A 23201-nucleotide genomic window follows, 5' to 3' on the forward strand; every position below is an offset into this window, starting at 1 on the left:
GTGTTCAAGTAAGAACTCTCTTTTGACAATTTAGGTACTTGTCCACATTGTGGTTCCCGCCTAATTAGTGTACATGCTAGCTGTTATGCACAGTTGCTCTCTTCGGCTATTCCCCAATTTTGTGTCCGTTTATTTGTGTGCGCAATGGCTAATGCCTTGTTTGATGAAATTGTTGGCAATGCACAAAAAGGAAAAAAAGAAAAACATCTAGTTATACTGTGAAAGAATTACAAAAATAGATAGCTACATCATTCTTTTTGGCCAAATTTTAGAAATTTTTGTTTGATCAATCAACACCGAGTAAATATAAACTAATTAAAAGGATAACATAGTTATGTGGGTTGCATCCATACAATGAGTTAAAAATCACAATTTAGATCATATTTATTATATAAAGAAAAAAAAACTTAAATAAGATTAAAATTATGGTATATATGTACCTTTTCCTATGCCTTTTTCATATTACGAATTCACAATGATACAAATTCATGTGGTATTAATCATATATATATATATATATATATATATATAGGACTTGGCTACGGTGCTATGGGTAGCTAAGAGGCCTCTCGTGCTACGGCTCAATATTCGACTTTTCAAAATCCTAACTGTCGATCCGAACCGTTCATCTTGTTCTCCATATTAATATGTGCTTGGAGACCAAATTTTACATTTTTTGGAAATTTTTTACTATTTTTTTAGATTTATTGAAAATCGCTGTTTTTCAGACAAATCTGGACCATAAAAAACAGCGATATTCAATAAATCTAAAAAAATAGTAAAAAATTTCCAAAAAATGTAAAATTTGGTCTCCAAATACATATTAATATGGAGAACAAGATGAACGGTTCGGATCGACCATTAGGATTTTGAAAAGTCGAATATTGAGCCGTAGCACGGGAGGCCTCTTAGCTACCCATAGCATATTAGCCAAATCCTATATATATATATATATATATATATATATATATATATATATATATATAGAGTACGGCTAACGCGCTTCCTCTAGCATATGGGCCGAAATGCTTCCGGTAGAAATTTGAAATTTCAAAATCCAAAAAGTCGATCTGAACCGTTCATCTCCTTCTCCATATTAATATCTGCTTGGAGACCAAATTTTACATTTTTCTGAAATTTTTTACTATTTATTAAGCCACTTTGAAAATCGCTGATCCAATGGTTTTACTGTTTCTACATTGTTTCTCAAAAATCTGATCTAAGGGGCTCATATATTTTCTTCAAAGTTAAGAAAATAAATGTAGTATTACATTTTTACTTATGTAAATTTGTATCATTAGCTACTATTATTTATTTCTAATCAATGCTAGGCACTTGAAAAAAGGCTATTCTTTCTGGATATCAAGGGAAATGATTGTAACAATAAGATAGCTAATTTTCTACATTTATCATACTGTCACCAACTGTTATGTTGATTTTCATGCTGTAAAATTGCCCCAGTTTTGAAAGTTAACAGAATCTGATGGAGATTGTTTTGTATTTTTGCAAATGACCCTAGATATAGCATCCACTAATTTACCAAATGTTAAAACAACCTTTAAATTATTATAATGGAAAACTTATTTTTTGTTAAATGTTGACTATTTTGCCTGGTTTATATACGTCATTTTCCTATGATCCAGTTTAAGCTAAAAACAGGAAAAGATTTAATTGCTAGGTTCTAATTCTGTCTACTGATAGAAAGCTATTTGACCAAATATAATAAAATGTTTGTATATTTGAAAGCTGGCCAGTACCAGCCCCATAGTTTGTACCAGGAAAAAAATATCACAATGCTTGTAAGTAGTACCACCGCTCAAATAAACCGCAACCGTTAATTTTTTTTTTCTTTCGAAAGATTTTAGATGATGGAAGTGTGAGTGCTAAACTGAGAAAGAAATCCAAGAATGAGCTTCTAGTTCGTCTATATGGCACTTATGAATAGTGAGTTCCAATCTTTTCCTTTATATTTTCATGTACAACTTTATTATGCTTTATCTTAATTCACTTCACCCTTTGTCACTTGTAGCATGTATGTGGATGCCACTAAATCAAATTATGAATTTGAAGATGTAAGTTGGAATCCTCCTGTAATTTTCTCTCATCTATTTAATTTTTTTGTAAATACAACTAGTTTAGTTCATAAATCTGTAGGTGTTGAAGAGAGAAAATAAGACCATGAAGGAGATGTTCCAAGAAGCACTAGAACAGGTTTTAGTGATTTCCATTCTTTATTTTTAAGTAATAGCAAAAGGCTATATTAATACTTGTAAATATATTGAGTTTGTTTCATACATCTCTAATGGAATCAAAATATATCATTTGGCAGGATATGTCTCTGATGCTACCAAAAGGACAATCTAAGCTTGAATCATCAAAAACAGAAGGTCGGTACAAAAGAAAGTTTTTGTTTTGTTATTTTCCAATACACTAGATTATTCTGGGAATTAGGCATTGAAGCCTTCTCAAGTAGTACATTAATATAGGTTTGATCATCATGATGTTACATGATAGCATAGCAAATTGAGTTTCTAGTATGAGCTGTTTATTCCTTGTTATTGTTGTATGAATGCCCGTTCTTTGTTGCAAGTGTAATGAGAGTCAAATTGTACATATATTAGTATTACCTTTATAACTGTACAAATGGACTGTTTAGGGTTTTTTCAAATAGGAGCAGAGTTTTTATTGTATTTGCAAATTAGAACATAACTTTCTTGTTGCATGAATGCTTGTTCTTTGTTGTATGAATGCCTGTTGTTTTTATTGTATTTGTTTAGATAATCCTTGCTATTCCTGTATGAATGCATGTTCTTTTTTTTTTTCATCTTCTGTTGCTTGGGAAAATTATATTTGACCGCAAAATTGGGGCTTGAGAAAAATACATGTGGGTTTAATATTATATTTGTTTGGTACATTTCGTATCAATTGGATTAAAAAAATTAAAAACAATAAAATATACCAAAAAAATAAAATAAAATAACTTTCTGCGACCGATTTTGAACCCTTCTGTGACCATCCAATCGGTCTCTGATAGGTCTCTAGCCACGTCAGCGTGTCGCATCTGTGACGGATTTAGTCGGTCGCTGAAGAGGTCATCTGTGACCGGCGCTATACCCTTCAGAGACCGATGACGTCAGCAGGGCTGTCATCAGTGACGGACCAACTGCGACCGGGTCATCTGCGACCCATTTTGGTCATCTGGGACCGGTGCCCACCTTCTGGGACCGGCGCTTCACCCTTCTGCGACCCATTTGGCCGGTCGCAGAAGGGTATTTCTGCTGTAGTGCGTACTCTTAAATTTAGGCCGTTAGATTTCTTTAAAAGTCGTGCTACCACGACTTTTAAAGAATCTACACGATTTTTAAAGAAATCTAACGGCCTAAAGTTAAGAGTACGGTACACTTAAGTGCATATTAGCTTTACTCATATATATATATATATATATAGAGAGAGAGAGAGAGAGAGAGTAAGGCCACGCTACTTCGCGAATTAAACGAGCTGTTTTAATTCACGCTCATATCTCTAGTATCGAAGTCCAAATAGCCGATCCAAACCGTTAGATGTTTAATTTATATTAAAATGTGCTTGGAGACCAAATTTTATATTTTTTGAAATATATTTAAATTGTTGAAATTCTTCTACCTTACGAGTGATGTGTTTACATGTGAAAATTTTAAACTTTTGAATTAATTTAGTATAAAGTCAAGCGGTCAAAATTAAAAAGTTTATAAATTAATTTTAATAATTTATTTTTTGGACGTCTTTTGACCACTTAACTCTCTACAAAATTAATTTAAAATTTTTCGCATGTAGACACATCACTCATAAAGTAAAATAATTTTTCGCATGTAATCTAATAGATTTTAAAGTTCACACAAAACCTTAGTAAACTTAGGAACAATTGCACCCCTTGTATTGCTTATGGCCAATCCATTTTTTTTCTACCTTTCGTTTGGTACTGGTTCTTATTTCTATAAAAAGAATTCAGAAAACAAAAAAATCTGGTTGCTCGAAATAAAAAATGGTTCACTCATATATATTTATCAACTCGTACGTCATACATGCATGATTTTGTTCGTTAATAAAGAGAAAAGAGTAGGTTCGATGTTCATTGGACTTACTTTTCGGTTTAATGAGTTCCACAACTGTCCGATTTATTTCAAGATCTGCGAGTATGACAATTAATACGAGTACGCACGGATATTAAAATTGAGGGTACAGATCTTAAAGCGGATTGGATAGTTCTGTAGTCCATCAAATTTTAGATCCCATAGACATTAGACCTACTCCGAAGTCGTTAATAAGATATATAGTTATATACTATTAATTTTGTTGGAAGCATGGTCTACAATTAACATACCAAATTCCTCTATTTTCTTTCTAGAAATCTGATGATATCGGTGCTACAGCTTGCTGTTTTAGTGAGGCTAGTGGCTTAAAGTCCACAATACTATATATCACTTTATATTATCAGTTTCAAATTCAAATTCAACGAAGAATTTCTTTTTGTTTCAAATAATCAAATTATCATGAGTACACGGAAAGAGGAAGCAAGGAGCCAAAATGTTTCGACTCATTGCTTATATATTGTCATTTGCAAGTCAAATTGCAACTACCATTAAAACGTCTTTATCCAGCTTAGGAGAGATATACATCGTTATCCTAAAGTCCTCATATTTCTATGTTACGTCTGTCATTTGGACTTTGTCAATAAAATTTCGGAAAACTTGCAAGTTTTTAGTCAAGGAAATGTTCTCGTATGGTAAAATATAAGGGATTCATAGGAAATGTTTATTTCTCTTTTCAGACACAAATTAAAAGGAAATGATGCAATGAGTTTTTTAATTTTCCGAAAAGAGAGTAATTATTACTCAATATTTCAATTTCGGTTATTTATACATAACTAAATTTCTTGCTTATATATGGACATAAAATTCTACTAACGAGTCCATCCATCCATCCATCTGTATAAAGTATAAAAAATATTTGAGTTTTGAAAAGATACAATTAATTTATATTTCAATTATGACTGTCTATATCTGAACATATGAACCGATGGACTCAATGGACACGATTTTTCTATCCACAGGTAGACAGGAGATTCGGTTTTAATAAAATTAATGTGTCTAAATAATATCAAGTGCTATTGGACAAATTAATATTTTTATTTAATTTTAATATCTCGAACTCAGAAAGAGTAACGGAATTGAATAGTACTAACGAATTGAATTTTTAAATATACCTCTCTAATTTACAAATATTACAAATAAAGATTTTAGACAAATATATTGAAATGAAAAATTTGAGTTTTCAAATCTAAGTTTCAACACAAGAATCCGTGAATATTTTTATTGGAGTTAAATTTCAAAAGATTACAAGAGAGTACGTAAACAAAAAACAAAAAAAATAATAAAGTCATGAAAATTAAATTTAAGCACAGGTATACAACATCGCTATGAAATTTAATTTCTTATGTAAGTACAAAATATAATCTGATAATACAAGAAGGAAATGATCCCATTTCATGATTTATTGATGATGCTTCATTTAATTTCTAAAAGATATTTAGTAATTTTTCTTATGAAGAAATCACCCCATATATACATACATATATATATAGAGAGAGAGTGACTAATATGCATTCGGTAGTATATAGGCCGATATGCATACGGTCCAAATTTAAAATTTCAAAATCTAAAAAGTCGATCTGAACTGTTCATCTTGTTCTCCATATTAATATGTGCTTGGAGACCAAATTCTACATTTTTCTGAATTTTTTTACTATTTATTAAGCCACTTTGAAAATTACTGATCCAACGGTGGCTGCTGATGTTACTGTTTTGTTAAGCCACCATTGGATGAACAATTTTTAAAGTGACTTAATAAATAGTAAAAAAAAATCAGTAAAATATAAAATTTGGTCTCCAAGCACATATTAATAAGGAGAACAAGATGAACGGCTCATATCAACTTTTTGAATTTTAAAATTTCAAATTTGAACCGTATGCATATCGGCTCATATGCTACTGAATTCATATTAATCACTCTCTCTCTCTCTCTTTATATATATATATATATATATATAAACAAACATACAAAGAAACAATTCTCTTTTATTTTTGAATGATCGTGTTAGGGTTTCGACGAATAGACCATAGATTGGAGACATAATTTTATGAGGAAGCTTAATTGTATTCTTGGCTTCATTATCACATATAGTACAAATGACATAATTTATAGTAACATAAATCTCTAAAAAGAAAATCCTATAAATGACACGTCATAAAATACTCTATACTAAAATACTAAATTCTTCATCGTTAATATAGTCTGCTAAACATATATAGCTTACTATCCTGACAGCTTGCTAAATCAAGTTTGATAAAAATATATAATGAGATGGAAGACATACATAACAGAGTGCTATATCTTGTAGTTCTCCAGAACATTTTTATAGAACTCTTGAGCTGGTGCTTTTGTAGTCTTCTTTTGTCTCTTTGTTTTTTCCTCTTCGAGTCCTTTAATTAATCTCTAATGTGGAAAAAAAAAATCAACTCTTGACTGATAAAATCCCCATATTTGATCGATCCTTTGATTAACTGTAACATAAAATTCTCAATTTTTAACATTTTAACCCTAATTGAGATCAATGTAATCAGTAAACACAATTATTTGCGCTCATCAATAAAATATTAATGTCCAGCGACAAATTGACCATTACTTATACTTGCGACTGCTAAATCAAAGAGAAAAAGAGAAATGAAGGAAAATAAACTTTTAGAGGGATGAAAAAATGAATTCACCCCAATAATTTTTCCCAAAATTTTGTTAATTTTATCAAAGAAATTGGAATCCATCATTGAACTACGGGCCAATTTGAAAACCCAACCGAACTTAAGGGTGTCAATGACACCCGTTTACTCATTTAATCTACATGTATCGTATTCAATAAGACGGGTATAGATAATTAGGATTTTTTTTTTTTTTTGGTGAACTTATTGGGTATGGTTATGGGTATGGGTATGGTTATGGATTTTTGTCGTTAGATAAACAGGTATGGATACGGGTAAATGTTATTTCGTACATGTTGGGTAACAGTTAATTATATAAAATAAATTATGCCATAAGGAGAATATTATGCTAAACATTTTATTTTTTTTATTTGAATGTTTTATAATTTAGTTAAGGAATTAAATTTGTTAGAAGAGATATTTGTGATTTTGATTTTTTTTGCTTAATAAAAAATTATTACGTAGAATTAATTGCATATTTATATTTATATTTATATTTTATATTAGTAATTGTGATTGCATATGTATGACAAGCTAAGTTTTGATGGTTTATTTGTAAAAATAATAAAACTATTCTAGTTGTATTACTCGGTATTCACCCATTACCGTTTCGTTACCAGCTAATCTTAATGGGTATGGGTAGGGTAAGATAAGATAAATTTTTAACGAGTATGGATAAGGTCAATTCTTAGTGGGTATGAATATGAAAATGGTTCAACGAGTATGGATAAGATCAATTTTTAGTGGGTATGAATATGAAAATGGTTCCACCTTACCCGTATCGTACCCATTGACACCCCTAACTGAACTAGGAAGATTTTATTGAACTATGGGTCTAGTACACATTAAGGGCCTGTTCGACATAATAAAGGGAATGAGAATAGGAATGCAAAATTTTTGAACTGATTTTTGCTGTTCACATGAGAAAAAAATAATTCAGTCTGAGTGAATTTTTTTTTCCCACGTGAACAGTAACTTTCGAACAGGCCCTAAACAGATCTTAATGGTACCGATGTAGGTAAAAGTACTTGCATTCTTATTCATTCATGCTTTCACTTACATGTCTAAAAAGATTTGACTCGTGTTTTGTTTTTTTTGTTTTTTTTTTTATAAAGAAAGAAAAATCATTGTATACTTCATGACTTGAGTTAATTTTTAGGTCAATTTGTCATTTAGAAATATGTTGTTTACTCTTTAGTCTTTATTCTTTTAAATAATAAGATTTGTAGATTTTTTTTTTTCGAAATTTACATTACCACCAAAGAGATACTAGTGGTTTTACAAGCATTATTGGCCAACTGACAACATTTTCCTTTCCATGGTACCAGATGTAATTTAATATAAAACCAGAAAGTAACTCTTGTCAGAGAGTCACTTGCATAGACTTTAATAACTTCTTCTGATAAAACAAAACAATACACCAGGAAAGAATAAAATAGATGACAAGATCCTTAAACATAACTTGGAATTCTTTATTCAAAAGTTCAAACCGACATATATACTCATACAAGATCAAAGCACTTCGATATGATTTATAATTATTGTATCACAAAATTACAAAGTTCAAATTTAAACATACGGTGCATTTGGGATTACACGCAAATTCAAAACTTAGTCATGCCCGTTTCCACCCCTACTACCGGATCCTGGACCATATCCAGAACCGGATCCATACCCAGATCCATTACCAGAGCCTCCACCACTCCCTCCACCACCACCTCCATTACTTCCATAACCGCCACCCTATGCACCACCTTCGCCGTATCCAGACCCAGAACCATAACCGGATCCATACCCAGAACCATTACCGGAGCCTCCACCATCACCTCCACCGCTTCCATAATCGCCACCCAGTGCACCACCTACACAGGGGGAGGGCAGCTGCCCCCCTGAATTTTTGAGTTTTAGTGGTGTTCGGAATATTCCGATCGACTTTGCTCTTTACTAAAAATAAAACAATACTATGACATGTACCTAACAAATACAAATTAGACACCAGCACTAGATGAGCAAAAATATATCTGCCATTATAGTCTCACTTAAGGAAGTGACCTACTAAGGTACATTTACTTTTACAATATCAATTTTCATAGTTGTTCATCAAATATTTTTCTACTTTGATTACTTAGAAATGTTCTTTATAGTTTCTAACTATATGTGATCAGGCATGCAAGTCTAGATATCTAAATGTTAATTGATCACCTCCGATCTTCTTGTAAAAGTTATGAATACCCTCTCCAATAGTACCAACCATCAGTCCACCCTTTAACTCTATATAAACCCAAACAACATACACACATATCATCGCAACCATCTAAGTCTTAAAACACCAGAAGTACTACAAGCATCTGAGGTTAAACTTGCTGACAATGGCCTTGATAAGCAATTCAGCATCATATGTTACAACTTACAACTACTGAATAAAATAAATAACCTATATGACTTGTGAGAGTATAATGTATATAGAGTTAGGCTGGGGTGCTATGGATAGCATAGTGGCCTCTATGCTACGGCTCAATATTCGAGTTTTCAAAATCCAAACGGTCGATCCGAACCGTTCATCTTATTCTCCATATTAATATCTGCTTGGAGACCAAATTTTACATTTTTCTGAATTTTTTTACTATTTATTAAGTATTTTACAAAATTGTTGATCCAACGGTGGCTGCACAAAACAGTAAAACCGTTGGATTAGCGATTTTCAAAGTGGCTTAATAAATAGTAAAAAAATTCAGAAAATTATAAAATTTGGTCTCCAAGCAGATATTAATATGGAGAATAAGATGAACGGTTCAGATCGACCGTTTGAATTTTGAAAACTCGAATATTGAGCCGTAGCATAGAGGCCACTATGCTATCCATAGCACCCCAGCCTAACTCATGTATATATACATGTATACTATAACAGTCAACGTTCTCGCACAATCCAAACACTCAAACAGTCAAGGTTCGATTTGACAATTAATTTACAAATCAAAAAATCACCACAAATTAATTTACAACTGATTCACCACACAAATTAATCTGACAATTAATGCACAAACACAACAATATAAACTGATTCACCACAAATCAAAAAATCAAGAAGTTTGAAGGTTCGATTTGGCAATTAATTTACAAGCAAAATGGCTATATGGCTCAGCCCATATACGAAATCAGCAAGCTCAATACAAATACAAGCAAGAAGGCATAAAGGGATTTACCAAAACAACCTAATAATAGCAATTAATGAACTTAAAAGAAATTTGGTACTAAAATTAGATTTAAGAATTACATGTAGGCAGTAGGCGGCTAGGCGTCTTCTCCTCTGCGAGCACAGATGCACAAGCGAGGCGAGGCGAACAGCAGGTGGCGACGGGTATCTGGTTTGTGGTTATGGCACGCAGAGAAGGAGGAGGGAGAGAATCGATTTTTGAGAAGAGAGAGGTTTGGAGTTATGGCGATCAATTTTGGAGAAGAGTGAGGTTTGGGGGTTTGGCGATTGATTTCTTATCAGCGGATAAGGGTTTGGGTGTGTGGAGAAGAAGGGTCGTCGTTGGTGCCTTTTTTTTGGCGATTAAAAAAAAAACAACATTTCAATGACCGACGATGGCACCAGCCGCTGATGCTAGTGGTCGCCTGACGAAATGTGATTTTATTTTTTGGAGAATTGAATATCATCGGCCGACGTCAGCATCGATCGCTGATGCTCCTTTCTACTGTAGTGAAAGATTTGACTCATGTTTGTTTTTTCAAAGAAAGAAAATCATTGTATATATATACTTCATGACTTGAGTTAATTTTTAGGTCAATTTGTCATTTAGAAATATGTTGTTTACTCTTTACTCTTTATTCTTTTAAATAATAAGATTTGTAAAAAAAAATTTCGAAACTTAAATTACCACCGAAGAGATACTAGTAGTTTTACAAGCATATTGGCCAACTGACAACATTTTCCTTTTCATGGCAACAGACGTAATATAAAACCAGAAAAGTAACTCTTGTCAGAGAATCACTTGCATAGACTTTAATAACTTTTTCTGATAAAACAAATTGAGTGAGTCTATGGTACTATGCATATTACGGGTTGTTACTGTGCTACGGCTCTATATTCGAGTTTTCAAATCCTAACGGTTGATCCGAACCGTTCATCTAGTTCTCCATATTAATATGTGTTTGGAGACCAAATTTTACATTTTTTGAAATTTTTTTACTATTTTTTTAGATATTTAGAAAATCACTTGATCTGAAAATTCTGGACCACCCAAAAACAGTGATTTTCAATAAATCTAAAAAAATGGTAAAAAAAATTTAAAAAATGTAAAATTTAATCTCCGAACACATATTAATATGGAGAACAAGATGAACGGTTCGGATCGACCGTTAGAATTTGAAAACTCGAATATAGAGCTGTAGCACGGTAACAAATCGTAATATGCATAGTACCATAGACTCACTCAAACAAATTTAAACAATACACCAAGAAAGAAAAAACAGATGGCAAGATCCTTAAACATAACTTGGAATTCTTTATTCAAAAGTCAAACCCACATATATATTCTTACAAGATCGATCAAAGCACTTCAATATGATTTATTACGTACATTATAACATGCACCAATGCATAACTACAGCAATAACGTACACTTATTTTTTGTATCACAAAATTACAAAGTTCAAATTTAACCATAAGGTGCATTTGGAATTACTAGCAAACCCAAAACTTAGTTATGCCCGTTTCCACTACCGGATCCTGAACCATATCCAGAACCGGATCCATACCCAGATCCATTACCAGAGCCTCCACCTCCACCACTCCCTCCACCACCACCTCCACCGCTTCCATAACCACCACCCTGTGCACCACCTTTGCCGTATCCAGACCCAGAACCATAACCGGATCCATTACCAGAGCCTCCACCTCCACCACTCCCTCCACCACCACCTCCACCGCTTCCATAACCGCCACCCTGTGCACCACCTACACCACCACCATATCCTGATCCGGACCCAGACCCATAACCAGACCCGGAACCAGTACCACCGCCTTCCCCACCGCCCCCGCCGCCACCACTACCCTGGCCATATCCTCCACCAACTCCTGAACCGGCACCCTCGCCGTAGCCAGACCCGTAACCAGAGCCATAACCAGAGCCACCGTCAGAACCACCCCCGCCTCCATTGCCCCCACCTCCGCCGCCACCTGATCCAGCACCATATGCTGTGAGTGATCTGGCAGCGAAAGATACATGGCTAATGCTGAGGAGCAGAAGGAATGCAAGTGCAAATGTCTTAGTGCTAGTTGCCATGATGGCTAAGTGAGTGTGAGAAGAAGAGAGAATGTGATGAGATGGTCGTAGGAAAGAAGTGGCAAGGGGTATATATAGGGATTAGGGGTGCTTTGCATGGATAGCTAAATAGTTAATGGCTCAAACCATATAGTTTACAAGCTCACAGTCATAGTCTGTGTGTCAAAAGGGAGAATTAAAAGAGGAATGGAGAAAAACTTTTCAAAATCGCTAGCTATGAATTTTGATTAGTGTGTTAAGTAAGAACTCTCTTTTGAAAATTTAGGTACTTGTCAACATTCTGGTTCACGCCTAATTAGTGTACCTGCTAGCTGTTATGCACAGTTGCTCTCTTTGGCTCTTCCCCAATTTTGTGTGTGTTTATTTGTGTGCGGAATGGCTAATGCCTTGTTTGATGAAATTATTGGCAATGCACAAAAAAGAAAAAAGAAAAACATCTAGTTATACTGTGAAATAATTACAAAAATAGATAGCTACATCATTCTTTTTGGCCAAATTTTAGAATTTTTTTGTTTGGCCAATATATAAACACCGAATAAATATAAAATAATTAAAAGGATAACATAGTTATATGGGTTGCATCCATACAATGAGTTAAAAATCACAATTTAGATCATATTTATTATATCAAGTAAAAAAACTTTAATAAGATTAAAATTATGGTATATATGTACCTTTTCTATGCCTTTTTCATATTACGAATTCACATTTAATGGTTCAGATTGACTTTTTGGATTTTGAAAACAAAAAAATGACTTATAAGCATATACTCTCATATGCTTATCTAAGTAGAGTAGCCAACCTCTACTTACATTAGTATATTGGAGTATATATGCTTACAAGTCATTTTTTTTATTTTCAAAATTCAAAAAGTCAATGTGAACCGTTAGATATGATCTCAATATTGAAATGTGCCTGGAGACTAAATTTTACATTTTTCTGAATTTTTTTACTATTTCTTAAGCCATTTTAAAAATCGTTAATCAAACGGTGGCTTAACAAAACAATAAAATCAGAAGTCATCGTTGGATCAGCAATTTTTAAAGTGGCTTAATAAATAGTAAAAAAAATTCAGAAAAATGTAAATTTAGTCTCTAAGCACATTTCAATATAGAGATCACATCTAACAGTTCAGATCGACTTTTTGGATTTTGAAAACGAAAAAATGACTTATAAGCATATACACTCATATGCTTATGTAAGTAGAGCAGCCAACCTCATATATATATTTGATATTATATTTAAAACAAGTAAAAGTTCGATTACATGCGAGTAACCATTTTATCGTTGCTTAATTGCAATTTGCTAAATGACTTTCTTACGATTGCTAAATTTATCAAATATTTTGTAATTTGGGTGCCATGTGATATTCCATCTAATTATATTATTTAATAGAGCCGCTGTGATTCTCGTATTGTTTGATTAGCAATAAAATTTGAGTGAGTCTATGGTACTATGCATATTACGATTTGTTACCGTGCTATAGCTCTATATTTGAGTTTTCAAATCCTAACGGTCGATCCAAACCATTCATCTTGTTCTCCATATTAATATTTGTTTGGAGACCAAATTTTACATTTTTTGAAATATTTTTACTATTTTTTTAGATTGATTGAAAATCACTATTTTTGGATGGTCCAGAATTTTCAGATCAAGTGATTTTCTAAATATCTAAAAAAATAGTAAATTTTTTTCAAAAAATGTAAAATTTGGTCTCCAAATACATATTAATATGGAGAACAAGATGAACGGTTCGGATCGACCGTTAGAATTTGAAAACTCGAATATAGAGCCGTAGCACAGTAACTACCCGTGATATGCATAGTACCATAGACTCACTCATAAAATTTATAGTAAATTTTATTTTTTATGTACATGATTTATACATATAAATAGCCACCAAAATGTCAGTTTTGACAAATAACAAGGAGGGTGTTACGTTAAGAAATTTTCAACAATAAAACTTAGAATGTTTAAAACATAATTAAATAGTTACAAATGAGATAAACAATTTGTTACCAAATTCTCGAGAAAGGAAAATAGAATGGAGAATGCAAATCCAAGCACAAATATCTTCTCCCTCAAGCTTCGCCTTCTCCAAATCGCCCTAGATCTAAAACCCTCGCTCTTGAGATCGTTCCCAGCTGGAGAGAAGTGTGTAGTGTCGGCCTGCTCCTTTTGGAAGGAAATCTGAGCTATACATATGGTTCTGGGCCTATAGCAACCCAAATATCAGAAACTGTGAAGAAATTGCTGGTTGCAATCAGGAAGATTGCGGGTCGCAATAATGGTGCAAAATAATGGCATGAGCTGCTCCAAGTAGTTCTGTCTTTGCAGGTCGCAATACCATTATTGTAGGTCGTAATTTTAGTAAAATTTCCAAAATACATGTTGCCTCTCTCTCTCCCTTCGTCCCTTCGCTGTTGCCGATCCCCTTGTGTGTGTGGTCCGCCAAAAGAAAGAAAAAGAGAGAGATTGCTCTCTTCTCCCTCAAAAATCCATCAAATTACTTGGAAAATTGAAGAAAAAAATGGAAAGGGTTGATCATCCCTCTTTCTCGTGGCCATCTCGTTCTTCATTGGTACTCCCTTTTTTCTCCTCTCTTCTCAAAAATATGGAATTTTCTACATTGTTTAGGGTTTTGTCCAAATCTGAAATTTTTGTATAAATTGTGGGTAATCCATCTCCATTAAGCTTCAATGTTGTTAATTTGGTAATCCCTTTCTCAATTTCATCTATACCTTGATTTTCTACCTAGGGTTTGTCTCAAATCCGAAATTTAGAGAGTTGTGATTAATCTAGTCTAATCAAACAAACCAAGGTGTTAATTGGTAAGTTCTTCCCTCTTTCTTGAAAATATGGAATTATTTTGCTTTTGGTTGATTTAGGGTTTGTGTAATTGAGAAAATTGATTTGTTACCTCTTAAATCTTTTATATGATCAACCACCAAATTTGTATGGGATAGGCAAAGGCAAAATTGGGTATTTTTGCAAATTGTGTCTATGTTTGGAAATGTGTATGGTTAATATGACCAAGTCGTAAGTTGTGTAAATTTTTATAGATATTAAGTAATAAAGATGAATAAAAAGGGTTGACACAAAGGTATATGGATTTTGTTAAGGAAAGTATAAAGAAAGTAATACCACTTGAGTAAGCATATCAATCATCGAACAAAGATTAAATTAAGTATATATATTGGTATAGGTGTAGGCTCGGTTGAACAAGATTTTGCGGGACCTTTCAAGACGTCCGAACATAAGTGTGAGATATGCTCTTCGTAATCAGGTGTTTGTGGTTCTTGGACTTGTTTGATGTTTCATTTTCAGGAATTAAATTCTTCTTTTCGTTTGTCATGTTGTATGTCTGACTGTTGTATAACTGAAATTATGTGAATCATGTGCATGACCCAACCAAGTTAAAACAGAAGTGATGTGACATGGATGATTTGCATGCTTGTATGGTTGTCAATTGGATTGATCTCTTATGATTTGATTATGGTTGAAAGTCACCACAAAATTTATGATTGTGAAATCATATGTGAATGAATTTGAGAATGAATTTGCAAAGTCTGGCTAGGTGAATGGCCCTCATGGTTTCCCAGTACCGGTTGGGACGAGGGGTGGGTGACTATATTTATATGTAGATTGAAATTGTGGGTGACAAGTGTGTAACGTCTGTGGCTCGGGGGCATTAGCCTACGTGTTAATGCATTTGGACGGTCAATTGAATATTACGACATTATGAACTATTAGAAGTGAATTTTCATTATATGACTTTGAACTAGACCTTAGTAAATGGTTAAGCCAAGCATCTACAGATGGGTGTCAGATAAAGGGTCCAGCTCGATGGAACCTCTGTAGGTGTCAGTAACCCTACAGATGAGAGTCAGATAAATGGTCCAACTCGGTTGAACATCTGTAGGTGCTACAAGCCCTAATAGTATGAGTTAAGCCAAATATGTGTTTGTTTGAACTTCATTTTTGAAAATTCCGTTAGTTATGATTCATTTGATTATTGTTGTCAAGCATATGCATTCTTTTATGATGAATATGAATCTGTAATGCACTATAGTTTGGGGTTTCATTTTTGAACATGGAATATGATTGCAAGTCCAATAACCTGATTGTGGCAAATTCACACTGAGAAATTATTCTCACCCCCACCCTTTTTGGGTTTTTTTATAGGTTTTGGTGCGACTGAGTCAGGGGAGGCACGCGAGTAGTAGGCCTCCGGTATATGTCACCATTACCTCAGTAGTCGTTTTTATTATTTGACTAGAGATGTATATTGATTTTGTGTTATAACTCTTTATGTCATACCTGATGGTTGGTATTCGTATGAGATACTTTTGACATGTTATACTCTATATGAACTTGTTTTAAGTTATTTTGTTGTGCTGTGATGCGTATAATTTTATTTTGCCTTGTAAGCATACATGGAGTTGTATGCTTACGGCGGGGCCCTATCACGACCCGTGGCCGCGGGGTGTGACAGAGGGAGTTCTAAAGTTCACCAAACTTCTTGGTGAACTCAAGTCTAAAACCCATCGAATCAATTGGTTTCAAATGACGAATCTGAATTGTTGAAACCCATCTACCTTACGAGTGATGTGTCTTCATGTAAACAATTTTATTTTTGAAATTAATTTTGTATAGAGTCAAGTGGTAAAGAAAAAAATTCAAAAAATGAATGCATTAAAATTAATTTATTAACCTTCTAATTTTGACCGCAAGATTTTATACTAAATTAATTCAAATATTTAAAATGTAAAGGCAAAACCGACCCCGGTGAAACCGGTCACTGATACCCTTATGTCAGTTTTTTGGTTATTTACTTTTTTCCCATTTAATTGGTAGCACACGTACCAAACATTCACATCGATCAAACAATAATATCAAATAATAGCTCGATTCAAATATAATATAAAATAATCATAACATGCATAATAGCTCGATTTGAATTTAATATCAAATATCGTACAACAATTCAATATTGATATACAACATGATATCATATAAGATAAATAAAAAACCATCACATATATACACACACATTGATATTTTTCTACAAAGTTACAAACTCCATTAGTTACAAATTTACTTATTTTCTAAAGATGTTTCTTACATTTGTAGTGAAACATAGATTTCAGCGAGTTCTCTCCGAGCATGATGATCAGCCATGAATCTAACAAATGCAAATGATAGTAAAACCAATTAATAAAAGGTACCAAGTAAGGAGGACTTATTGTGAGAAATTTCAGCTTCAAACGATAAGCCGATAGGGAGAATTTCAAATCATATATGCTGTTTTTATATTTGAAAAGTCTAATTTTGAAAATAGCTAGAAAATAGTAGAAAAATTCAAATGGAGAAAACTTCTGCTCTAAACCACTTGTTTTTCTGTCCTCTATCTAACTGTGTAAGTGGATTTTGGATTTGGACTTTTGATCAGCCTACACTGGCTGATCTGTCACAGGAGGTCAAGAAGGGATTGTAACCAACTTTAGAAATTCATTCCAAGATTTTTACTAAGCCAAATTTCATGTTATTTATATGAAAATTCTCAGGACATGATGTTTTATATGCTAGTAAAGTTTCATAAATTTTGGGGCTTCCTAGCTATACCAAACAGTAGCCTAAGCACAGGGGTAAACTAGGAACAATACTGTCATTTACCAAAAAACCTAATAATAGCAATTAATAAACTTGGTAGAGACTACCAAGTCATTTTCTGTTTTTTAAAGTCAAAATAATCAATCCGAACTGTTAGATGCGATCTCCATATTAAAATGTACTTGGAGACCAAATTTTACGTTTTTTGGATTTTTTTTACTATTTATTAAGCCACTTTGAAAACCACTGTTGGATTAGCGATTTTCAAACCATTTTAATAAATAGTAAAAAATTTCCTTAAAATGTAAAATTTGGTCTCCAAGCACATTTTAATATAGATTAAACATCTAATAGTTTGGATCGGTTATTTGGACTTCGAAACTAGAGATATGAGTGCGAATTAAAACAGCCTGTTTAATTCGTGAAGTAGCGTAGCCTTACTTTATATATATATATAGATATATATATATATATATATACTTGCCACCCCAGTATATATATGTACTGAATATTAATTCTCAAAGATATACATAATGCAATATAGAGCCACACACAATGACACAATTGCCAGCTAAAATCTGTAGGCCCTGTTCGGCCGCGTTACTGTTTCCATAGGAAAAAAAATTCAATTCAACTGAAATTTTTTTTCCCATGGAAACAATACTTTTCAGTTCAATTCCTATGCTCATATCAATTCCCAATTGGAGGCCAAACAGGGCCATATATTATGTCAGTTCTAGAAGGGGATTGGGGACAAAAACTGGGGTACATGTAAGATTGCTATTACTATTTTTTTGCTAGTCTGTGGTACGTGAAAAGAGGGGATAGGATAGTCGTTTATGCATGGTTTTTTATTGTTCTGCTGTGACTACGTGACCCTACAAGGTAGGAAGGAAGATGTAATCTATCCCCACTCTGTTTTTGTTTTTTTGTAATAAATTTTCTGGCATCCGCTGCCTGGCTTTGACTAAAAAAATGTCAGTTCCAGAAGATCTATGAAGTCCAACAAAACTATGGGCTTGATTGAACTTAAGGTTAATTTACGGCTGATCAAATGTTACACGTGAAAATTATACAGGCTAAATGTAGATGCCTACAGTTTATTGTTAATAAAATTAACATGCTAAAACAATACAAGCTTGACTGCTTGAGCATACATTTATGCTATTGACATAACCAGAGTAATTTTCTCATTTCTGAGCAAACAAAACTAATTTGTTCCTACGTCAACAGTCAACACTGTTTAGTTGCTGTCATAATTACACTGAAAAAGGAGCTCAAATGAGAAAACATTGATTATCTTCACTTCAAATTCCAATTGTAGCTAGCCATAACGAAGCAGTCGCTTTTGAGTTTTGAGCAGTCTTACAAGTCTTCAGTTGACTTAACAGCTTCTTCTGTTATCGGAACCCAAGTTGTACCCATCAAATTTAGATAAGCTCTTATTACGGATTTAACAAAGTACATCATGATTTTATTTGTTAATAAGAAAATATTATTTTTCCTGGTGGAAGCATGTGCTCTACCATTATAAATACCAAATTCCTCTATTTTCTTCCTGGAAATCTGATGATATTAGACTACCAGTGCTTGTTGTTTTAGTGAGGCTAGTAGCTTAATTAAAGTCCACAGTGTTATATAGTATTTTACATTATCTATATGCATTCAACTTTAACCAAGAGTTCCTTTTTGTTTAAAATAATCAAATTACCAGTACACGGAAAGAGGAAGCTGAGGAGTCAACATGTTTCGATTGATTGCAACTTATTGTCATTAATTTGCAAGTCAAATTGCAGGTACACAACTAAAGTGTTGTTATCTGGCTTAATTAGGAGAGATGTCGGTATTCTCAGCTACCTAGATTTCTACGGCCTCTCGATTTTGGCTTTCTCAATACAATTTGGGTGGCTTGTAACTAGCACAAGCTAGTTGATTTGGAGGATATTTTTCAATATTTGTGATATATATTATTTATTAAGAAGAGGTAAATTTCATGATACATTTTCTTAATTATCACCAACACTATTCTCTTATCGAAAATCTTGGAATTTATTTTGTTATGCAACGAAATCAACGCAAAGAATTGATAGTGAAAGAGTAACTTTTTGAAAAAAAAAAACAAAAATTGTCAGTCACTGCCAATATAAAAAAAAAAAAAAAAAGAAAGATTTTTTTGCTTTTTTTTTAGCTTTATACTATATGTACTAAATGAACTCTAGATGTTAGAGTGTGATGTACTCACGGGTTTGGTACAAGGTTATTTTGAACTCTAGATGTTAGAGTGTTATATGTACTTGATGAGTGTGCATGTATATGCAAAATTTTGAAAGTTTCAAATTTATTTGTTACAATGTGAAGTGATCAAAGAAATAATAAAAATTGAATATATAAAACAATCGATAACACTTGATGCTTAGTTTGTCAAAGTTCCTCGAGGATTGTATGGTTAAAGCGAATCAAACTTCTGTTCTTATAGAAATCTATTGTGAAGAGGTCTTTACTTTTTGGGCCGGGCAGGTGATGCTCACATCAAAATGCAACTAGGGCCAATGGCCTCAAGGAATTAGTAACCCAAGTATAAATATTTATATAGCTGTTTGCCAATTAAATTTTAATTCACGTTAATTAAGAAGTTGATGTTTGATTGTCTTAATACGTGTATAAAAACTCAAAGGCTAAAGAAAGAAGTGATAGAGACACCTCAAGGCACGGACATGAAATTAAATAAAGGACAAAAGGAGGCTAAAGGAGGTGATCTTAATCCGCGCTAAAGAATTAGTATTCGGTGGAATTAAGCGGCTAAAGAAACTAAAAGAGGTTTAATCCCTCCTTGCCGAACAACACCAACAGTTTTGGAATTTTAGTTAAACAATGCTAGGATATTATGTGCTCATAAAAAAAAATTATGAGCATAACTTCAAAATCTATCATATCAACTTTAAACGAAACAAATTCAAATATTGAAACCGACCTACTTGACGACTGATGTATATATGCATAATTTTTAAAAATTTAAATTTATTTATCATAAAATCAAGTAGTAAAAAAATATGACCATGTACATGTAAAAAAATAAAATTTTACTAGTTATTTTAATGAGGAAAAAAAAAAGGTTTCTCTTTCTAAGCCGCTCCGAGAGGGAAAAAAAAGGTTAGGTTTCAATATGAATAAATTGGAAACATAAAAAAGTACAAGTATTTGGCCGAAAATAAATTACGGTGATGATCATATGTGGCCAAAATGTATATGACCACATGAAAAGAAATGGGGTGCATAGTGACAAATGAATTATTCAGATTCGGTTTGGCGAGATCAAAAGTTCGTGATTCGGGAATAATTCGAGTATAATTCGGGAATGATTCGGATTAGAAATCTCAGTTCTGCAAGGGAGCAAAAAAAAATTGTTCTTGGAAAAATTCGTGAATAATTCTTAAAATTCGGAAAAAGATCGTAAAATTCGTGAATTATTCGGGTTTAATTCGGTCAAAGTTCTGTCAACCGAATAATTCGGCGTTCGGTTTGGCATCACCCCAAAGATGAATTATTTGGGTATAATTCGGGCATAATTTGGGTATCTTGTCACTATGATGGGGTGCCGAGTTTTATAAATGTACCATATCCCCAAAAAAAGATAAATCAAACTACCACGTTTTCTAAAAATTTTGAATTTGACACAGCCGCACTGCCTAGATGCGGCCACTTTTCTGCAGGCCGCATCTAGGGGATGCGGCCCATTTCTTTCTTCTTTTTTTTTTTTTCTTTTTGTCTCCTTCTCGTGTGGCAGTTTAATCTAAACGAAAAAAAAAAAAGATGGCCGCATCTAGGGGATGCGGCCCGCAAAAAGGTGGCCGCACCTTGGAGATGCGGCCGTGTTAAAATTTGAAATTTTCAAAAATCCTATTGTTTTGGTTTATCTTTTTTTGAATTATGGTACATTTAAAAATTTCGGTGTGGGGTGTAAGTGTATCAAAATCAAACCCAGTGACAGTATACAAAATAATATCACCTGAGCCATATAAAATCAGAGACGTAAAGTACAACATTTATAGATTGTTTGTCTCCTAGATAGACATATTTGGTGAGTTCTCAGCCCATAAAGGAATTGGAATTCCCTACACTAACTCAAATTTGGAGTTTGAATCTGAACCGTTCGATCAGAATCTGCACGAATATTAAAGCGACCCATGATAGAAAACCAAATGCGCCAGGCTGCAAACCTACGCCGCGTCGCCGCCTACAGATTAGTCAGCATTCCACGTTTTCTTCTTTTTTGGACCACGTGTCTCGCACATAGGATATCCCCTATAATAATGCATTTCTTTTATTTTTTTTAGGAAATGTTGAGAAAGAATAATATTAGCCTCAGAATATTATTCATCATACGCTAACTTAGGCAACAAATCAAGCTAGCCTCAAATTGATAGCTGTCAAGCTATAATTAGTACCCAGCTAGATTCTTGTAATTAGGTAATAATTAGGATGTAATTAGACAATATATCCAGCCAATGCAAAATAGGAAGTAGCCTAACGGCTAGTAGAGATACACATGTAATTTAGGCTTATATATACACCCATGTACAGAACATGTAAAAATGAGAACAAAAAACAAGAACAAATTGTTCATCATTTTATCTACTTTTTAAATTTCCACAGGAAAACCTATAATAATGCCGTTGTTGGTTTTTGAATGGAACCGTTCTTTTACTTCGAATTTGACGATTTTATTAACGGGCTGATAACTGTCCCCAATATGTTCACTCCATAAATATATATTGTGAATTTTCGCTCACCGGAAAATATATATTTTACTATTAAATAATGTACTCAGTAGTTTCTTCAAAGCATCTTCCAAATCAGAATAAAAAAAGAGCATTGTGATAAATATGGTGAGCTAATGATTAGAGGTGCTACTTTTATCCGATTATCCGGATCCAAACCGGCACCGACCTAGATCCAAATAATTTGGATAGGGTATGGTTTAAAAAATATAACCGGTTAAATTATGGGTATAGTTACAAAATTAATAATTTAATATCCGATCCGGATCCGAACCGGAACCGATACTATAATAGTTGGATATGGGTTTCATTTAATTATCTGACTTATAACCGAACCCGGCCCGATACCCGTATAAATACCCGATAAAACATATATTAATAACTATTAATATATAAAAATACAACTTTGAATATTAATTTTTGCATAAGTCGTGGTGAGTCCAGTACTTTTTTCACCACTTGAATGTGAGAAAATATAATGCAGTCACATATTCGCTATGTTTATACATACAGATGGATGCCAAATTTATTCCTTCTGTAACAACCGCATTAATTTTTTAAGTAAAATTTATTGCTATGAATACATCCTTCCATATTTGCCTTAATATCCTCTACAAATTATACAAATTATTAGTATTCCATCCATATATTTTTTGAACCATGGAAACGGAAATCGTCATCTCCAATATTTTACTTTCTAAAAATTATATATCTTCTTCAACTATAGAGTT

At 33.1% G+C, this 23201-nt stretch overlaps 1 protein-coding gene and 1 long non-coding RNA gene across 5 annotated transcripts in view; one reads left to right on the forward strand and one right to left on the reverse strand.

The window, feature by feature from the left end:
• The first annotated feature begins 1856 nt into the window (after nucleotides 1–1856).
• Nucleotides 1857–2480, forward strand: LOC144550627 (uncharacterized). The gene is made up of 4 exons (XR_013510523.1): nucleotides 1857–1944; nucleotides 2030–2072; nucleotides 2155–2211; nucleotides 2330–2480. It is a non-coding gene; the product is annotated as an uncharacterized LOC144550627 (long non-coding RNA).
• Nucleotides 2481–11348: 8868 nt separating this feature from the next.
• The window catches only part of LOC144570505 (uncharacterized), a 28679-nt gene continuing 16826 nt past the window's right edge, over nucleotides 11349–23201 (reverse strand). For 3 of the 4 annotated variants that reach the window (XM_078320433.1, XM_078320435.1, XM_078320436.1), the window contains exons 3-4: nucleotides 11722–11817; nucleotides 11349–11601 (exon numbers count right to left, since the gene is read on the reverse strand). In XM_078320433.1, the coding sequence (XP_078176559.1) occupies nucleotides 11495–11601; nucleotides 11722–11817 (203 nt within the window). In that variant the 3' untranslated portion in view covers nucleotides 11349–11494. Of the gene's footprint in view, nucleotides 11602–11715; nucleotides 11818–23201 lie in introns of all 4 variants that reach the window. The other variant, XM_078320434.1, reaches the window with a different exon arrangement.

Source organism: Carex rostrata, chromosome 2, assembly GCF_964058835.1.
Source record: "Carex rostrata chromosome 2, lpCarRost1.2, whole genome shotgun sequence".
NCBI lineage: Eukaryota > Viridiplantae > Streptophyta > Magnoliopsida > Poales > Cyperaceae > Carex > Carex rostrata.